General features: G+C 38.3%; 2 protein-coding genes across 2 annotated transcripts in view; one reads left to right on the top strand and one right to left on the bottom strand.

The window, feature by feature from the left end:
• Window positions 1-964: 964 nt before the first annotated feature.
• On the bottom strand, window positions 965-4,626 carry LOC139709842 (blastula protease 10-like). Its single transcript, XM_071621803.1, has 6 exons — window positions 4,419-4,626; window positions 3,513-3,718; window positions 3,020-3,223; window positions 2,117-2,467; window positions 1,321-1,859; window positions 965-1,094 (listed from the first exon to the last, which is right to left on the bottom strand). The coding sequence occupies exons 1-6, from the start codon at window positions 4,561-4,563 to the stop codon at window positions 965-967; spliced, it is 1,575 nt and encodes a 524-aa protein (XP_071477904.1). The 5' UTR covers window positions 4,564-4,626.
• Window positions 4,627-18,285: 13,659 nt separating this feature from the next.
• Window positions 18,286-19,658, top strand: part of LOC139709834 (uncharacterized protein in proB 3'region-like) — a 36,213-nt gene continuing 34,840 nt past the window's right edge. Inside the window, exon 1 of the mRNA XM_071621795.1 lies at window positions 18,286-18,421. Coding sequence (XP_071477896.1) covers window positions 18,286-18,421 — 136 coding nt within the window. The remainder of the gene's footprint in view (window positions 18,422-19,658) is intronic.

Raw genomic sequence — 19,658 nt, 5'->3', positions numbered from 1 at the left:
AGATTGTTTTGGAAAAGGTAATTCAATGTTCGTGACTTAAGACGAAGATGGTATTGGGTCTTATGAAATCAACATCTATGATATGACTGTGCTATATATCGTGCTGTATATCAACTGTATCCCTTTTATATACCTTGTCAGTCTAGCCTGGGATAAAAAATGTTTCTATTCATTGCAATTATTCAACAACTTACAGACACCTGCTTTTGTCTGAGTGTAGTTCTTTTGGCAGAAGCGCCATTCAAATAGAAATCTAGTTTCAGTTGATAGCGTTCTACCCTAGTACTTTGTCACTTATAAAGTGTCTTTTCATGCAAATCTAACCACTGCACGCACGATACATTTCTTTCGCTTGACCCATCATTAGATGGTAAATTAAAAGAACGTCTTCCATTAACCCTTCACATTGTATCTTGTAATAGAAATTTCACTCTAACATCTTCGCAGCTCTAGGTGCAAACCAAATTCTGATGAAAGCACTGTCTGTTAATGAACAAAGTTTAAAATACATAATGCTCATTAGGTCCTGTTTGACGGAGTATTTGAAGCATTACTGTCCTTGTCAGTATTTCTCTCCTAAAGAGGAAATCCACTCCCAAATTGAATAAATTCTATACGAAAGAGAGAGAAAAAAATCCATATAGAACGTTCTAAAAATGGCAAAATTTGGATTTGAAATCACATTGTCTGGAATTCCCCTTTAACAAAATGTTGACAAAGTTCCGGATATTTTTTACTACAACAGCGATCATTCAATTCAAATTTACCTTCGGAGACCGAAACTTATTCCAGGCATCTACGGACTAGACATCTGATTGAAAAAAAAAAATGATAACTTAGGATAGCGGAATTAATTCTACACACCAAAGAACTACACTTCGATCAGTACCTTCATATTTGCCTTGGGTCAATGCATTACTGTGACCAGTCGAGAAACACTGATTCTTTCTTTGGTACCTTCTGCTTACAGGTCGATGGCGTGGTAGATTGCTGCGAAGCCTTTTTCCGTCGCACTCCTATCGGTCTTCAGAGTCAGCTCCATTTTGTTGTCGAGTGAAATCAAGTAACCGGCTGGATAGTCACCTCCACACAACCTGAAAACGTAATCGATCAAGAAGCAAACGTTACATACATATCTGAGTACAATATTACAATGTGACTTACAAAATATTGATGTCTTTAAATTAGTTCTATATACAAAACTGTCAAGCAGTATGTTCATCATATACCTTTATACATGAATCGTATTGTCATGACAATTTGATGTCAATATCGAAAGTGTTAGATATTTCGATAGATCCCGAGATGTTGGATACTCACTTCATAGGCACCTTGATCCCTTCTCCAAGGTCCACCACAAGAGAGTCCCAGCCGCATCTCCTCTGATCCTCAATCAGCAAATCGTGGAAGCTGAGCGCGACTCGACGACCAGAATCGACCTCGATGGTGTAGACGCACTCCAAGTTATTGTCATAGTTGTCTGGGTAGTTTGGAGAGGCCATCGTCCCACTGTTCCCGGTGAAGTCTCCCCCACAAGTACCCACGAACTCCTCAAGACTGTCGGTGGTACTAACAACAGGGCTGGTGGTGCTAACAACAGGGCTGCTGGTGACGGTGCCACCGTTGATGACGTAAGTAGCCTTGAAGCCACGCCCTGTCACGCTGTAGTCAGAGGTGAAGGAAACCAGTAGCTGGTTCCCGGTAGACACCTGATCACCTGGTAGGTTAGCACCACAGAACCTCTGTCCGGGTAAGCTAACATCTCCAGTGCGGACCTCCACGGAGTCATAGGCGCAGGTACGGTGAGGCTCGATGTCCATGTCGACGAAGGTGAGTGTGATCGTAGAACCTGGAGCTCCCTGGAAAAATAAGTGTACGGATGAAAATATTGTGAATTCAATTTTTTACAGTCTTGATCTATTTTTTATATCTAATGATCACTGTAGAGACATGTAATAAAATGATAACATCAAAATTGAAACATGGCAACGGTTAACATGAGCGGCACATAGTTGATATTATCTACACATAAAAAACCACAAAAATCACAGGGCCAAATATTCGTATTGGAAACAAGATTAGTGCAAAAGGAATCGGTTATTTCGAGATGCTTTACCTCGATCATGTACTGGCAACTTTGTTCATTGTCATAGTTGCTTGGATAGTTTGGTGACATGATCTCTCCCTCGGAATCGGTCAGTCTGTAGACACATCCTTCGGGCTCCGTCGGGCCGTCATCGTTCTCACACAGGTCTCCGCTGAATCCTGGAGGACACACGCAATCACAGTTGGGACCCTGGTAGCCGCCGTTTTGGCAGGCCAGGTTATTGCTACAGTCGTCGTTGCAGTTGTAGATGAGATTGGCAAGTTTGATGTCAGCGAAGCTTAGGAAATCCCGGTTTCCAAGGCGACTCATCTGCAACGGGTCGATGGTAGTGATGGTTGGCTGGCCATTGCGGGAGAAACCCTATTTGAGAAGCGATCAATCAAATCAAATCAAAATCAGATAGAAATAAGATATTTATGGTATGTACAAGATAAACATTTACTGACATCAGGGAGGTTGCTGCTCCTAACTACAACACAAGGCGCTTGCTTGCGTATTTTGTTTGCGAAGTTCTTCATCTCCCACACTCACCTATACGATCACATTTTGTTAAGACATGTTGAATTTGAATGTAGGCCTAAATTACTAATGTGTCTATAAATGAATGCATAAATACACAAGCATGTATTATATAGTTGAATTATTTAGCTAACCATTAATATTGTCTTTGAAGAAGAGCAAGGGCGTTTTTAAGTTTTAGTTTGCATAGATTTGATCTGAAAGTGATTCAAGTTCAGCAAAGGTTCCAATCCCATAATTGCTATCTAAAACAGGACTTGTCGTTTCTCTTTTCATGAAATATCCTGTTCATTGATTCGTCGCGCAAAATGTGATTTTGAAGTGAATATCAAGTAGCCGAAATGAGTTCTTTTTTAATACTTGCTTTAACAATGTACAGACAAAAACACTCACATGAGATCCATAGTGCATGAGGGATCCGATGTCGTATTCGACGTTGTTGGTTGTTATTTCGCTCCAGGAATATTTCTCAAAGTTGCCTTCCAATCCGCGTTCGATGTTTTCGAAGTGGACTCTGATGTAGTCGTCCCTGTCAGGGCGAGACTGTTCGTGATGAAAACCGATGGCGTGTCCGATCTCGTGGGCGACGATGCCGAGCTGTTGTTGACAATCATAAAATGAGAGGAAGCTTACGATTTATCACATTATACATGTACGCATGGATTATTCACAGCTATTGTTTGTGTCAAAACAGATATGTTAAGAACATTTTCACTTCTACTAGCTGCATCTCACTAAACTAGCGTCTATTGTCTATCACCTCCGTTAAGTTAGATTTAGATTTCGATAAACAACATTGTTCAATGGCCAATCTGCTATACAAATGAAACTTAAGTACTTTTTTTTTTCTCTCTCTCTCTCAAGAAAGTGAACAAAGTGTACTCACATAAGCGCACCCATTGCCGATGGACACGTCTTGTGAAGACGAAAACACCCTTCCGACATAGGACCAGCAGCCACCGTCCCTGATGAAGTTCAGGTAGGTTCCGTGACCGAGTTGACGGGCGTGCTGGGAGGTTCGAGGTTCGAATCTCAAACAGGTGTGCTGTTCCCAGTGGTCCATGGCAGAACGGATCACACTCGTGTCACCCCCTAAAACAAAAGCATCCATTATTAATGTGTCCTGATTTTAGCGACTTCTAGCATACTTTCACTGTATAGATATGCTATATCTTATTGCGTTGTTGGAATTAAATGAACTGAAATTGAAATAGATGAACACAAAAATGTTGAAGTAATTTGAAGTATAGTAGCTATAGAGTATAAGCCATTTCACTCGGAATGAAAATCTTACATGAGATCAAAGTGGCAAACGCAAAAAAAAAAAGTTTAACGGGAGAACCTAAAAGAATAGAATTGAGGAAATATTTCATCTGCAAGTACTAGACTAGTATAGTTACATACCTATACATGCTTATTAGCATAAACAGAAAATCATTTTATAAATAGTAGGCTATGAGTGTAATGAACATCCCATTTTTTTGTTCATGTATAAGTGTTTTGGGAGAGTGTTTTATACTTTCGTTTTCGAGTAAAAAAAAAAGCTTGTTCATTACTTTTATGTTCATAGAATTTGTTTCAGGAGTAATTCAGGCGTTTATTGTAGGGTTCTGGTCTCAAATATAAGTTAAAGATATTTGACCACTCCAACGCAAATGACAACAGAAACAATGTCTGCACTACAGTCTTGTTATCTTAGCTAATTCCAAGACAATGTATTTGGTAAGACGTAAGTATATGCGTAGTTGCAAAACTGTTCGTATGATTTTAAGCGCCATTTTGAAAGACTTACTTGAAGCAGCTGAGATGACGTAAGGCACGATGTTCTGATTCCAGCGGGTCAAAGTGTTCGATACGGCCTTCCTCTTCTTGCGACCAGCTTTCTCATCATCGATAGCCTCCATGACTTCCCTCAACTGTTCGTCAGTCAACATCATGTCTCCCTGAAAAGATCCTGGAGTATTTTCTTCATCTTTGGGCTCCTGATGGGTTGCCACCGGCTTCTCTTCGGAGACGGAGAGATCCACTTCTTTCTTAGGTGGAGGGGTTTCCTGTCGACAATGAATCATGGTATGCCACATGAATAAATTTTTATTTTCGTATTTTGTTGGTGTGTTTCAACACATTATTGACAAACAAAAACAACCTCTATAACTATCGATGGCAAAGGCAGCCTTTAATTCAAGAATGAACATTCCTATAAGTTAAATGAAAATGAAGTGATAATAATAGCAGCATTGGGAAAGAAGGAGAACAATGACACACAGACACAGACACACAGAGACACACACACACACATTAACGGTCCTTCAGATCTTCGATTCTAGAATCTATACAGGAAATGTCGGGGTCACCCTGTCCTGAACACAGCTAGTGCGTCTGAATATTTGCCACTCCCCAAAGAAAAGCAAAGAGTATGGGAGAAAAGGCGCTTACCATTGGTTCATCTTTTTGCGGATTGGCGTCTCTTTGTAGTACGCCGCTGCCGACCGGGACCCCGAGGGTAGCGGGGACAAGGAGGGCTATCAGCGCAAGTACTGCGTACGTGCAAATTCGCATTGTGGTAGCTTTGTTGGCCTGTTGTGCAGTGGAAGTAGTAGGGAAGTTTCTTCAAAACAGTCTTCTGTACATCTATCTTTCTCGCAGAGATTGAGTGTTGATAACTTCTTGTGCTCCTCCTGGGATGGTAGGTCAAGTTGTGCTCTTCTTGAGCAATCTGAAGAAACTTGTCCAAATCTGCCATATTTATATTCTAGCCAGAGAAAGGAAAACCAAAGAAACTTTTCATCGTCTGTTTACCGTTATCTTTCACCGCAAACAGAGAGACCCAAAACTAACATCGTTGCCCCTTTCTTTGTTGCCGTTTGTCCAGCGCGATTTACGTAATAGGCGACGAGGTCAAAGGAGGTGACAACATAGCCCTGCTGACCTAGGTATGGGTCAGTGAATCGATTCGGGGAACAAAAACCCGAAAACCGAGCTCCTCTTTCATGTGGCGCGTTGAATACGTCACAACTTATTACATCCCTTTATAGTACCTATTGTGAGACACATGGTTAACATTGATATTGCATTATTAGATTGGCCAAAGTCAGTAATTTGAAAAAAAAGAAATGCGTAGATTCCGCTCGTACAATGGTCTGCCAAGAAGTCATTGGTTGAGTTTTCCTTTATGTCTACATAGTAATCATTGTTATTAGGACTCAGAAAAATCCCGTAGACACAACAGTGAAATAATAGCATTGGTCATTCAAAAACATTCATTACAATAGTGGACATTTATTTTGTGACGTATACTGCGCGGGCAACACTTTGGCCAAATCCGGGTCTAAACATCTGGGTTGACCAAGAGATGATGGGATACGTGGTTACCACAATAATTGTTTTGCACTTACACAAATCTACGTCAAACACCTTCAATTAATTCTTCCAACGTGAATAGTTATTGCTAAGAGAAGTCAAGAAACCAGTCCCCTTTTATCCACGTTTATCATTAGGGAACCACTGATGTCCATTCATTATTCTGAAGTTTCTGTTAACGTTCGTGCGTCAGGAATAAGAGTATGATACACTTGAGGTAGAAAGAATCAGACTTTCGCAGAAAACCAGAAACGAAGGATATAATGTGCGTGATGTGGAAGGAGGGATTGTCAAGTACAATAAAGTAGGCCTTCATTAAGGTTTAATCCTGAATTTATGAAAGTCTTGGATAGAATTGAATTTTCTATATCCGAACAAACAAGCATCCACTGTTGATGCTGCTTACACTTTTTTATGGTGCCAGATGTACGTCATAATTGACGTAAATAACCTAACGCCAGGATTTTGTTCGGCAACATGACAAAAGGCAAAAGAGAATGACAGTAATTATACACTGTTGACACTAGTTTTGACCCAAGTACAGAACTGCTCTTAAGTTGTCGTCTTACCAATTCATTATTTTACACACTACAAACGATGTATAAGGCCTACTTTAAAAGGATATTGATAAGGTGGTTCAGTCGTTCGATTAGAAACCTCTTCCCCTCCCCTTGAAAAAGTAAACAAAACGAGGCAAAAGATTTCGCATTCAAACTTGCATGATATAATACCCTTTTTGACAACTAAGGTGTTTCATCCAGTTAACCTCTCTAATCTTACTGATACAGTGTATTTGCAGTGAAAAACCCTCTAGAAGGTAAAGAACGTAAATATGTCGACGCTGGAAGTTTGTCAAAACTGAAAATAATTTTCAGAAATATAGAATGAAATTCCAACAAGATACCAGCCAATGGTTTAGTCAAAGTCTTTACAAACTTAGATTTGCGAATTACCGATGATTTGAGTTCATCGTGATTTTGATTTCATGTGAAGAATATCTATCAATACATTGCCAACAGCAAACAGCAAACAATTTTTAGCGGTTATAGACGGAGTTTGAATTTGTATCTGACACCACAGTGATAATTGTACCCATTCCCCCTTTTTTTTTCAAGTAAACCGAGCATGTATTCATTTTTTTATGTTAATATTTTTTTCTTTCGTTTTTTCTACTTTTGTTCTGATTTGTTTCATCTAATTGTATTTTGTATATATGTTTCATGTACATATGTTTTTAAAAAAGTATATCATTTTTACCTCATGGTGCACGGACATGGGGAAGAACAGCCGTCTATGGCTGAATCTTGTGCCGTGTTGAAATAAATAAATGAAATGAAATGAAATGAAATGAATCATGATATTATGTTGCTAATAATTAGTATATACCAAATTAAAATCAAAATTTAATGAGTATCTGCCTGATTGCCTATCGTATATAATCATATACGTCGATACACACAAACACACACACACACACACTGTATCTCTCTCTCTCTATCTCTCTCTCTCTCTATCAAACCATATATATATATATTATATATATATATATATATATTATATATATATATATTATATATACATATCATATATATATATATATATATATATATATATATAAGAAGAGCGAGTCTCAAATATGTCATGGATCCAACAAGAAGGATTTTTATTTTACACAATTTTCAGTCTGTCTCAGGCCTTCGTCAGTGTAGTGTATACTAGGACCAGTGTACACTACACTGACCAGTATACACTTCACTGACCAGTATACACTACAGTATACACTACACTGACCAGTATGCACTACACTGACGAAGGCCTGAGGCAGGCTGATAATTTTGTAGAATAAAAAACCTTCTTGTTGGATTCATGGCGTATTTGAGACTCGTTCTTCTTGTAATTACAACATTCGAATTCCAACATGTGGAAAATTCCAAGTTATACTGTATACATAATTATATTAAACCAATGGTTGACATGTTGTTGGAATTTCATTCTATATTTCTGAAAATTCTCAGTTTTAACAAACTTCCAGCGTCTAAACATTTACGTTATGCATTTATATATATACATATATATATATAAATGCAAAGCGGTGATTTCTTTCACAAAACATTATCCCCATTGATTCACCGGTACGTGAATCTCATTTAGGGCGGAGATCAACTTTTCAACTCTTGCACTTTTCCGAAGAGGAGGAACAGTGAGAGGAATAATGATGTCCAAGCTTTCTCATATCTTTCTCATATCTCACATAATTGCAAAATTAATTCAGAAGAAGCCAAAATGCTGTTGTATGAGGTGATTTCTGCCAAGCTTTCGACCTTTAGATAGGCCTTCTTCCTGGGGCTAGAAATCAAGATACCAAAAGCAACCAATTTGCAACAAAACTTGAAAAAAAACTATAACTCAAAAACAATATATACAATCTATAGACATAATATCTTACGAAAAGTTATGACTATATCATTGTGTCTCCAAATCATCCAACGTTGTTATGGCAGTCTACAGAAAAGTTTGTTCCCGTGAGCATTGTTGCTGATATTTGTGTAATACCTTTCTTCATCTTTTCTTTAGTTTTTCATTTCATTTCGGAACTTCGCTGTTTGTATCTCATCAGATCTATTCATTATGCTAATGGTATATACTGCATTTATTCCATAGCAGTAGATCTCGTTATTCATCAAACAAACAACGGGGCTCTTTATTGACTACAGGAAAGTCTCTTCAAGGCGAACGTGCCATTTGTGACAAAACTTGTTTGAATTGATAATGATTAATATCATATTGCATAATGATCTCAACAGATGACAATAATTAGAACTGTACTCTTGGCATCAAATTGCCCTTGAGTAAAGTGATTGCGCAAAAATGGTTTTGATTTTCCCCATCGTTATATCTGAGCAGGACCCTTATAATGCAAACATTATTTTAAAGATATTTACTGTTATGTACAAAGGCAATGAAAGAGTAGTGAGAAACTGTGAGGACAGCGGTCGTGATCATATTACTCTTTCTCGAAGTCATGTGTAATTGTCCAATTCTTATTTATTTGTGATACTGGTAAAGGTATAGATTTTTTTTTTCTAAGAGTGTATAAAATTGTTAAATCGTCTATCATTATTACAGTGTTTCTAATTGATCAAAAGCGGCAGTATTATGTCTATGTAATGTGTGAGCAGAGAATCGTTTAATTCTTGAGTATAGACCTGTATATATTGACAGAATCAATGAAGAAGTACAGATTTTGCCGCTGATGATGCTTTTAGTATAGGCATCACTATACAACAGAGTTATCTTTATAGAATCACTGAAATCAAATGCCAAATAAACTGATATTATCATGCGACTTGCTATCTGAAAAGAAAGGTGCATTGTGTTAAAAACTTTTTCGACAAAGCTTTTCATAATGTAAGAGCATTTTGGCGTCGTATGAAACTTACCTAATTTCTCAAAAGAGATTCTTGACATCACATTCGTCAGAATGCTGCATTGCTAATAGTGAATCACGTGTAATATACATATTTTTTATCTATGGTGTTTTGAGAGCCTTTGTTTCGTCTTGTTTTGTTCCCTCATATAGGAAAATCTTCTCGGAAACCAGGTCACCGCGGATGAAACCTAATGATAAGATCAGCTGCTCCTTTGTGCTAGTGAGAAATGTTTGTAAAACGGGAGCAGATTTCTGTCAGCGAGCATCATCACTGAGTCTTCGGCAACTATCCAACTGAACTCCACCTTAACCTCTGTTTGATGCAACGCCATGTGAGAGTAAATACCTTTCCAAGGAATATCGGTAACAAAGGGCTTAAACAGCCTAAATTGGATGTGAAAGATACAAAGAGGCACAACCATCAAATCACAAAGGATTTTCAGCTGCCTGACTTGCGTTTCAAAGGAAATTACACTATTTACTTGTATAAAACGGTATCTTTAAGGTAATGATGCACATCTGAAATTCTTTGAATGTTTGAAAATCGGCGATCAATGATGAACGAGAGTTCACGTGAGTGACGCCACCAATGTCCCCGAGCTTCATCCCGTCTCCTTTTGTGAGTTTTCTACGTATCGATGTGATGAAACAAACATTGTGTTATGGGAAACGCCTTTTCCAATTGTCATTATATCAGAGGAATTACCGTGTGTCACTTTACAAATGACTCAAATGGAATTCCACCAACAAAGGCCTTTTCGTATATAGGATGATGGAAAATACGCGTAATGTATTGCTGAACAATTTAAAAGTCTACACAGTCAGAAAATTATCATTCTATTTTGCCCCTTTCTGTCTCGTCCAATTCCAAGACTTACCGCCACTCAATTTGTTTTCAGTTGAATCAAATTCATTTCATTTGTTTCGCGTAGTTCTCAAAGGTTTGTTTACAACTGTGATCAACATGTAATTATGACAATACCTCGGAAGGAAAAGAAATTCGTAGCAATCACAACCACATAACATTGTGATAAATCAGAGCCATGTGGTAACACAGCAGGCGAAAGAAAGAGAAACACCGACCATGAAATCTTTTCATGGAAATGAGGTTGTTTAGCTGCAGGATCAAAAAACAAAAAACAAAAACAAAAATGAAGGATGTTTACCAATTACACAGAGTCGAATCATCGTTGGACATGAATAACACAATCTACAATAGATTGCATAAGAATAGGAATAATATATGGTTTCTAAAAATCCCAATCACTACAAATATCACACACATAAGAAGTTCATTACTGTTAAATCACTGTACATGTAATTCGTTCACACCTATAGATAGTAAGTGTTGGATAAGCACAACATCTTATACATGAAGACAGTATCATTTAATATCTCAAGAACTTTAATATTCAACGTTGGGATAACACTAAAAGACGACGAACAACCTGTACATGTATCAAACTAGCAGTATCACCGGTGCTTTTGTTGTCATAAGAGGTTGATAATCAATTTGAAAGTTGTATAATATTTCTGTCTCCTCATCAGCTCATTACACTATCTGCCTTCTTCAGTCCTTGGCGCGTATACGAGACAATTTTACATTAATATATAGTGTGCTAAAAGCCTATATCATATATATTTTTGGAACCTTATATTTCCTACAAGCTTTGCTCTTTAGTGGTTCCTCATATTACATGTCAATTATACGTCCTTATACATTTGTGCAATTTTGTTTCAAATTGACCATTGAGTTAAAAACATTTTCTTTTTCTAAAATCAAATGGAATATAAAACTTGTATGAAATGTGGAATATGGAGCATGAATTAAAAAAAAAAAAAGTAGTAAGCAAGAATTTATGCGTGGCCGTCAATGGGCCGAATGCATAAAACAAGCAATTGCTTCAAGCAAAAGCGAGTGTGACAGCATGTATTTGAAAGGGCGTGCGTGTGTGCGAAACATTTCCTGACATAGCAATAGAGCTATGAAATGGCACTCATAAATGCGCACACAGACGCACACACACATATCTATACACACACACGTACTGGCTGATTCCCATCACTGCTTATAGAGATAGCCCGGATCTGCCAGATCTCATGTGGAGAGAGGTCTCCTTGCTCTCCACCGAAGTCAGACATCCTACCTGTTTTTCATCACATTTTGCGTGCTGATCACTGGACATTCCCGTTGTTGAAATGAAAAAGTTTCTAACACTGCTAAAGAGTAATTTCTTGTAGATTTATACCACTCCTGCACAAGTGTGGTCTTACTTGTATGAATGTGAAAATTATACTTGAAAGGGAACGTCCAAGTTAAGCAAAAGCTCAAGTTCATTTTACAGAGCTTGGAAAATCGTAAGCAATAAATTGCTAGCAAGAACAAGCAAAAGGTATGTTTTATGCATACGTTTTTAAGCAAACGCTTAGTCTTTACGCAATTGCTTGCGGGCAGCAAGCAATTGCTTGTGCTTGCTAGCAAAAGCTTCTGCTCGCAAGCAATTGCTTGTTTTTATGCATACGAATTCGAGTAAACGGCTAGCACAAGCAATTACTAGCGTTTATGCATACGAATTCGAGTAAACGGCTAGCACAAGCAATTACTAGCGTTTATGCATCCGGTCCAATACCTGCATGGTGTCCACTGGAGTATTCGAAACAAAGCCTCACTATTACAAGATTTAGGATGAGAGGAAGAAGGTATAGGATGCTTTCAAGAAAATTATTCCATCAGTTGAAAATAGATAGATGAGACGTCACATTGAATTGATCAAGAGAACTGAATATCGTTTTGGCCGATTTTATCTATCTCATGGAATTCTCAAAATGGATGGCGCGATTTCATTCTTGCAGTCCCCTTTGTACAAACTGAGATGTGTGTCGTGATAACGAAGTACACAGCGTTGTTATTTGCTCACTCTTCCGAATTCTATCATAATGTCAGCCGAGTTTGATTGTGATAAATGTAAATGAATAATTTCTCACCTTGTCACACGATAGTTGTTTGATTCAAGTCATCGAGTTCTTAAACGAAGTGGGAACGGAACAATAGTTATGGATATGAAATCAAGAGAATATTAAGCAGAGGGGTGAAGATTGAGGTGTGAGTTAAAACTATAGATCAGCAGTTGCGATCTTACACATTCATAATTTGTAGAGGGAGACAAATTGAAGAAAATTCACACCTCAATAATGGATATGTTTACAAATTGATAGCGCAAAATATCCCGACGCCGATACTATAGGCCTATTAAGTTGTAGACGATGGCGGTTGGATTTTTCATTACGCAGAGCAAGTTAGGAAGTAAAGTAACGCAATTAGGCTGACCACACATCGAAAGAAATGGTTTTGAATTTGACATATGCGATGAGTGTGTGGATCTTTTTCTCTTCGTTTTACGTCATAACGACATTGTCTCTTTCACTGTTTGAGAAAGGTATGTTCTTCACAATGTGATTGTCGCATCACTCCAATTTATATTAGTCACTCACATTTGCGCACATGAACATGCACGTGTACACACACAGTCATGTAACTAATATTCATATTTACATATCAATTATCGTGTGTGTACACATGCATGTTCATACGTGCGTAACAATGTGTGACAATACAGTAGTAGAAAGACAGATATACATGTTGTATAAGAGCAAAACCTGATTCATACTTAGAGTTTATGGCATTCTGATTTTCAGTGAGTGTATAATACCGCAGTGAGTTCAGTATGAATGAAAGGCGTGTTGTGAAGGACTGGATGAGGTTTTCTCATTAATCTCTTATGTGAAAACGGTATGAAGCATGCTTACTGAAACGTCGGGAGTGTGTAGGCCCTTTTCAGGACCACAATACAATGACTAGTAGGCACCTACATACCCAAGAAAGAATACGTGGTGCACCGTCAAGCCTGTCAGTACACTGTACTTCAAAACATCGATCTGAATCATCAAACAAGCTTTAAGACTAATGTTCCCACAGGCGTGACGTCCCTTTTGTTGAAATCGCAACCTATAGACCGTTTCAGTTATCTATTACAATTATTTATGTATGTTTCTTTTCGTACAGCCTTATAGTAACGGAGTATGTCATTCACCTGCGCTCTTCTATGAAGTTCCATATAGGCAAGAATTTACTTACTATAGTTGTTGCTAAATTAAACAAGCCCTCTGAAAGCTTTGTGGTTGTTCAAAGAGAATTCCGGCTGATTTTCAGACTTTTACTTTTAAACAACTAATGGGTGCAAAGTTTCAGAATTTTGCAGTGATTGGGATAAGAAATAAGAATGTTTTCAAACATTATAACAAATCGAAAAATAACATGAATGATGGCATGGCAGCTTCACCAAAAAAAAAAAGAAAATACATGAGCGGGGACATATAAGGGAAGCAGAACAGAAGAAAAGAGCATGCATAAATTCTACACAGGTGGTATTGTAAAAGGGTGGCACTGCTACGTTGTTGAAATATGTGAGCCTCCTACTCAAGCATTAAAATGGTGAGCGCCCAATCATGCATTCCTATAATATTTATTTATTTATTTATTCCTATAATATTGTCAGGGTATATTCCTACCCTGACAAAAGATTAGAAGTAAATAAATGAATAAATAAATAATAAAGCTTAATAGTACGGAAGATGTTCATCATCGTGGTAGAATCTGAAAGAAAATAAAGTAATCGTTTGTCATACGAAGCGAGGTAAACACAAGGTATGCGTACGACGTTTCGGCCGCGAATTCTGCTGGCCTTCGTCTGGCAAAGTAGACCGAGCGCTGCAGTACATGCCTATTTATATGGCTAGTGGAAGCTGCTATGCTTGTATTCGATGGAATTTGTGTTGGGTTTTCAGAATATTGGTTTCTCTGCTCAAGTAACACAATCAATTCCACAAATCTAAACATGGAGCTGTCGATTTCTGTGCTATGCATGATGTGAAATTATATAAAAATCAACTGGCATGACTGGACTTCCCCTTTAAGGGCAACCTTTGTGAACCAAACATTCATAAAATCTGAATACATTACAGGACCGGTCCATTGGTTTTTAGGGCAAGCAAGAGGTTTGAACACAAGCAAAATGCCAATGCATTTATGGATTTAAAGTGATGGTTTATTTATTTATTTATTTATTCATGTTTTCTTTAAAAGCAGGGTTGTCCCGTTCAGAGCCTCAATGGCCTGCTTTGCAAGGGAGCCCTGCATCACATACAAAGGTTACAAAATCAACGAATTACAAATAATATCGGGTAACATATATACAAAATAGAAAACAAAACAAGACAAAACAAATGAAAACATAATACGACATAATACAAGTGGTGGTCATATGAAATGATAACTAAATCAAAAGATAGACTGGTGAAGCCGGAGACGTTTCTTGAAAACTGGTAATGAAGGGGATGATTGAACGGAAATTGGAAGTGAGTTGAACATTTTACAAGCGGAGTATGAGAAGGAACGTTTCTTATTGTCTGTTTTTGGCTTAGGTAAATATAACTGATTCGTTAGGACATGTCTAGTAGGATATATAACGTTACGTCGGGATATAAGCTTACAAAGATAAGATGGGGTTGCGTCATTAACTATTTTATAGGCCAATATACAATACTGATATTCTAATCTCTTTTCAATGGATTGCAATTTAAGTGTATCTAGTAAGCTAACTGTTGATGTTTTATAGTCTGCATTTAATACCATACGAGAATATTTATTTTGACATATTTGAAGTCTATGAATGTTCTTCTTAGTTAAAGATCCCCATACTGTGCAACAATAATCAATATGAGGGAGAATCAAAGAATAATATAATTGAATTAACATATCTTTTGTTAAGCAATGCTTGATTCTACGTATACACATTGTAGCATATGAAACTTTTCTTATAACTTCATTCACCTGAGGAGACCAGTCGAGGTTTTGGTCAACCGTCACACCGAGGTATTTAAACTTCGTAACATTCTCAAGTCTTCTCTCGTTCATGGTAGTTTCTAACTCAGAGAAACTCTTTTTCTTTCGGGATTTAAATAACATTACTTTTGTTTTGTTTGTATTAACCACCATTCTATTTTCCATAAACCATTTACTTAACACATGTATATCTGTTTGAAGCTGTTTTTGCACTGACTTCACGCCAAACCCTGAGGAAAAGACGGCAGTATCATCTGCAGAAAGGGATATATTTGTTTGGGGGTGAAGAGGAAGGTAAGCTATATCATTGATAGACATACAAAATAGTAGGGGACCTAAAATGGATCCCTGCGGAACCCCCGCATAGACTGGAAGAAAATCACTCGTCACTCCCCTAAATGTTACACATTGTTGTCTACCTGTTATATAAGATTCAAACCATGCCAACTCCCTCTTTAATACCAAAACAATGCAGCTTCGTTAATAGAAGATTGTGTGGGATAGTGTCGAAAGCCTTTTTTAGATTTAAAAAGACTGCACCTGTCAATCGCCCTTTATCGAGGTTATCGTAAATAAGGTCGGAGAACTCGGTTAAGCACGTACAAGTTGAATGCTGCCCAGTTTTGTGTGCAGTTGCACTCTCATGGTTTTCTGGGAAAATATCACAACAATACGGTAGATGAGAAAATAGACATTTAGAGCATTGCCAGTTCACGAAATTTTCAGTGGGGTCGTCATATACATGCTTTGATATACCTGCGCATTTTGTATGTACCCATTCATTACACAGTACACATAACAAAGCCTTTTGATTACTTTTAACTGATTGTTTACAGAGAACGCACGGGTGTGAGATGACCATACACACCAAATGAGGACTACACAATACAAAATATCACAAAGTTGAATGAAAAATTGTCATACACTACAAAGTGTTTGTACACTTGTTCAGGTAAGGTTTAACTAACGTTCAAGTCGGACAGTTTGGCAAGATCGCTCTCTCGAGTTACCTTGGTGCGTCCACCTTTGGAGTCTTTGACGATGATCACACCGTCTTGTGTCCATATTTGGTGGGTTCTGTTCCTGATGACTTTCTTTATCCTCCAAAAGAGATTCGACCGCGTTTTCGTTAAGTTTTCATTGATGAACACGGGGATGGCTGACGAAGAATCGCGAAGTTTCCTCCTGGCGCCGTAGACCTTTTCACGGATCCTGTAGTTCGTGAATTTCACAATGATGTTCCGATGTCGTTTTTTTCGTCGAGAAGGTATGTTGGGCTGTCGGTTGTCTGGACCACCGTCAGGCAGAGGAGATCCCAGGCGATGACTCCGATCGATGTCTCCATCGTCCAGTTCGACGTCGAGCTCATTTCGGCAGATGTCCTTGATGATGACGTCTGTACTTTCGCCATCCTTCTCCTCCACCCCAGCGAATATCAGACAGTTCCGCCTGGAGTATTGCTCCGAGTCGTCTATGGCTGATTTCAGACTTTTGACGTCTTTCTCAAGCGCCGCGATCTTGGAGTCGCGAGTCTCAATTTCGAAGTTTAGCGACCGCTTCACCTCGTCACACAGAGATTCATGTACGTCATGGAGCAGCTTCGATTTAATGGAGTTCACAATCTTTTGGACGAAGGTCGAGTCCGTGAGGAGATTTTCAATGACCGATTGAATGGCGGACGTTAGATCTGAATCTTCCCAGTCACATTCGTCTTTCAGAATTTCAGCGGCTTTTTCAGGGTCCAGGTTACGATTTGCTCCCGGGGGTCCGTCGGGCTTGGGCTTTTCATTGCGCCGTTGTCGTCTACTCGCCCCCGACATTTCAGTTCTTGGCCGCTTTTCCTATTCAGAAGTACACGGTTGGCGGAGCACCGAGACACACACGTTCACTCACGGTCACTCATCTTTGTAAATTTTATTGGTTGAGATGGGGATTCAGATTATTTTGCAAGATAGTTAGAAACCATTTATAAACTTGCCACCTTAGAATCGTATATGCTGTTTAATATTGCATGTAAGGGCTTGCTATATATCTCACAAAATCAAAAACCTAAATTCCGCTTCAGCCAAAATTATACCATCCTTTTAAGTAGCTGCTTGGGCTTAATCTTTTGTGCTTGACAAGCTTGAGCTTGTGCTTGAAGCAATATTGCTGTCATACACTTTATGCATTTGTTATTTTCTACTACTCGAGAAGGCCTATAGGTGAAAGCACTCTCTCCGAGGAGTATTCGCCAAAATATTAGTCTAGCGGGCGACGTATTTTTAGCCTAAATCAGTGATTGGCAGTCAATAGAGGGCGCGACGATGTGGAAATCAAGTTGGCTAAAAATCCGTCTAGTAAGAAACCTCCGAATAGAGGCGTGGAACCGGGTGTGGCAAGACAGTTGTCAGTCGTCAACTCTCGAAGTTTTATTGGCTGAGCATCGGATGTCAATCAAAACACGTCGCAGAGCCCGAAGAAATGCTAGTCTACTCTCCTAGGTATACTACAGATAATCTTTCAATAAAAATACAGTTTGCCTGTCTCTTTCAGCTTACTACAGTTTTTTTCACTCTTCTCCATTCTTTTTAAGGTGTATTACATCTTACCTTACTTCAAATAGAAAAGACTAATACTATTCAGTGCAACTGACTTCAGTTGTAAATCTATGAGGGTTTTGCACGTGGAAACTACGCCCAAATTACTGCCGAATGCAAACCTTCAATTATTGGAGTAAAGTCTACTTGATATTTACTTCAATTGTATGTTTCGGAAGTGTATTTGATATCACCACTCCCCTTTATCATTTTTTACCTTGAGTTGCCATATATTTTTGTATTAAACTTTGTATAATATTTGCTTAACATGAATAAAGGTGCCGTCAAGACATCTATATCTATATCGGAGCAACGTAGACTTTAAACAGGCATTTTCTGTCGTGTTCACGCGTGATCACACTGTCACGGAAGAACTCGTCCGCGGTACATGGGCGTCCAAGGAGAAAACAAAGAGGAGCTGCGACACAAAAAGATCCCTGCAAAGCCAAAGGCTCAGGTGGAATATGGTGCATTCTTTGCAATCATGAAATTACGAGATGCCATCTACGTGGTCCTGGCAACAAGTAAGGAGAAACCGATTCAATCTGATTCACATTTCTTTACAAATGCAAATGATGACATCTTTTTGACCACTTCGAATGCATGCCAGTGCAGCAAATTAAGCTAACCAATGTGGCTGATGCATATACACACACACGCAAAGGAAGAAAAAAGAAAGCACGACCTACTTTACGAAACTGAAGCATAACAGGCACGACATGTGACCATGGCCAAAGCGCCGGAAAAGACAAGTGATGGTCATTTTTGATCCAATTTCACGGTTGTCAAATCAAACATCCACGAATAATTTTTTTACATGCTTATATAGCTGGTAGCTCATGGTAATTCCTATTCCTTATTTTCCTGGTTTTCATATCTCAGAAAGTGCTTCGAGGGACGTTATACATTGGTTGAGAAGTTAAAGTTATATTTCCAGGTGTACAACAGGTCAACGTGGCATCACAAAGTATAAACACTAGGTAAATGTTTGGAAATGAGCGAGCGCCAGCGGTATTTTTTTATATTTTTGTTGAAAGTGTAAAATATGACTAGGAAGTATAGGCGTAAATGGGTAAAACATACTCTTTAAATATGGATGCACCTCGAGTGAGCATGAGGACATCTGAATTGGAATTTTCAAAATTGTTGCTCTGAATGCAGTGACGAACGATTTCAGATAGAAGCTTCGCTTGTATGTGGAGATTCACTATTCTCACTCCGTATAGAAGATGTTAAACACGATACCGCTTTTACGCTTCGTGAAAACCCCTGTTATCTCTTTTATCAGCACACTGTTATAGTTTTCTTATCAATCTTTATCCACCATGATTTTCTGCATCTATTCAACCAAATATCTGTATAAATAACTTGCGTTAGTGGTCAGCGCAAGAAAACCAGAATTTCCATTGCTTTGATATACGTTTGCCTGAAAAAAGACACTTTTCACAATGTCCAATTCAGCTGACAAAGAAAGTGACTTTGTTCGAATAGCGAAACATGGAAATGCGATCCTCTTTAAAGCTATAGATTCTGTCCAGCGACACATACATCACCAGTCATGATGGAAGTGCCTCAATAGAGTAATGGCTTATCGAGTAATAGATATGAAGTGAAACCTTGCATTCTATATGTGTGCAAATAGGCCGACAACTTATCTCAACGACTACTGTAAAACATGCTGTCATAAAACGCCAAGAGTCGTTTAATGACTATGGAGAAATAGCATCAACGATTTCTATGATCATGGTGAAAATGACTTAA

Source organism: Diadema antillarum, unplaced genomic scaffold (assembly GCF_040938485.1).
Source record: "Diadema antillarum isolate AM-2024a unplaced genomic scaffold, OU_Dant_1.0 seq00001474_RagTag, whole genome shotgun sequence".
NCBI lineage: Eukaryota > Metazoa > Echinodermata > Echinoidea > Diadematoida > Diadematidae > Diadema > Diadema antillarum.
The sequence above is the reverse complement of the archived record's forward strand: the minus strand, read 5'-3'. Positions and strand labels throughout refer to the sequence as shown.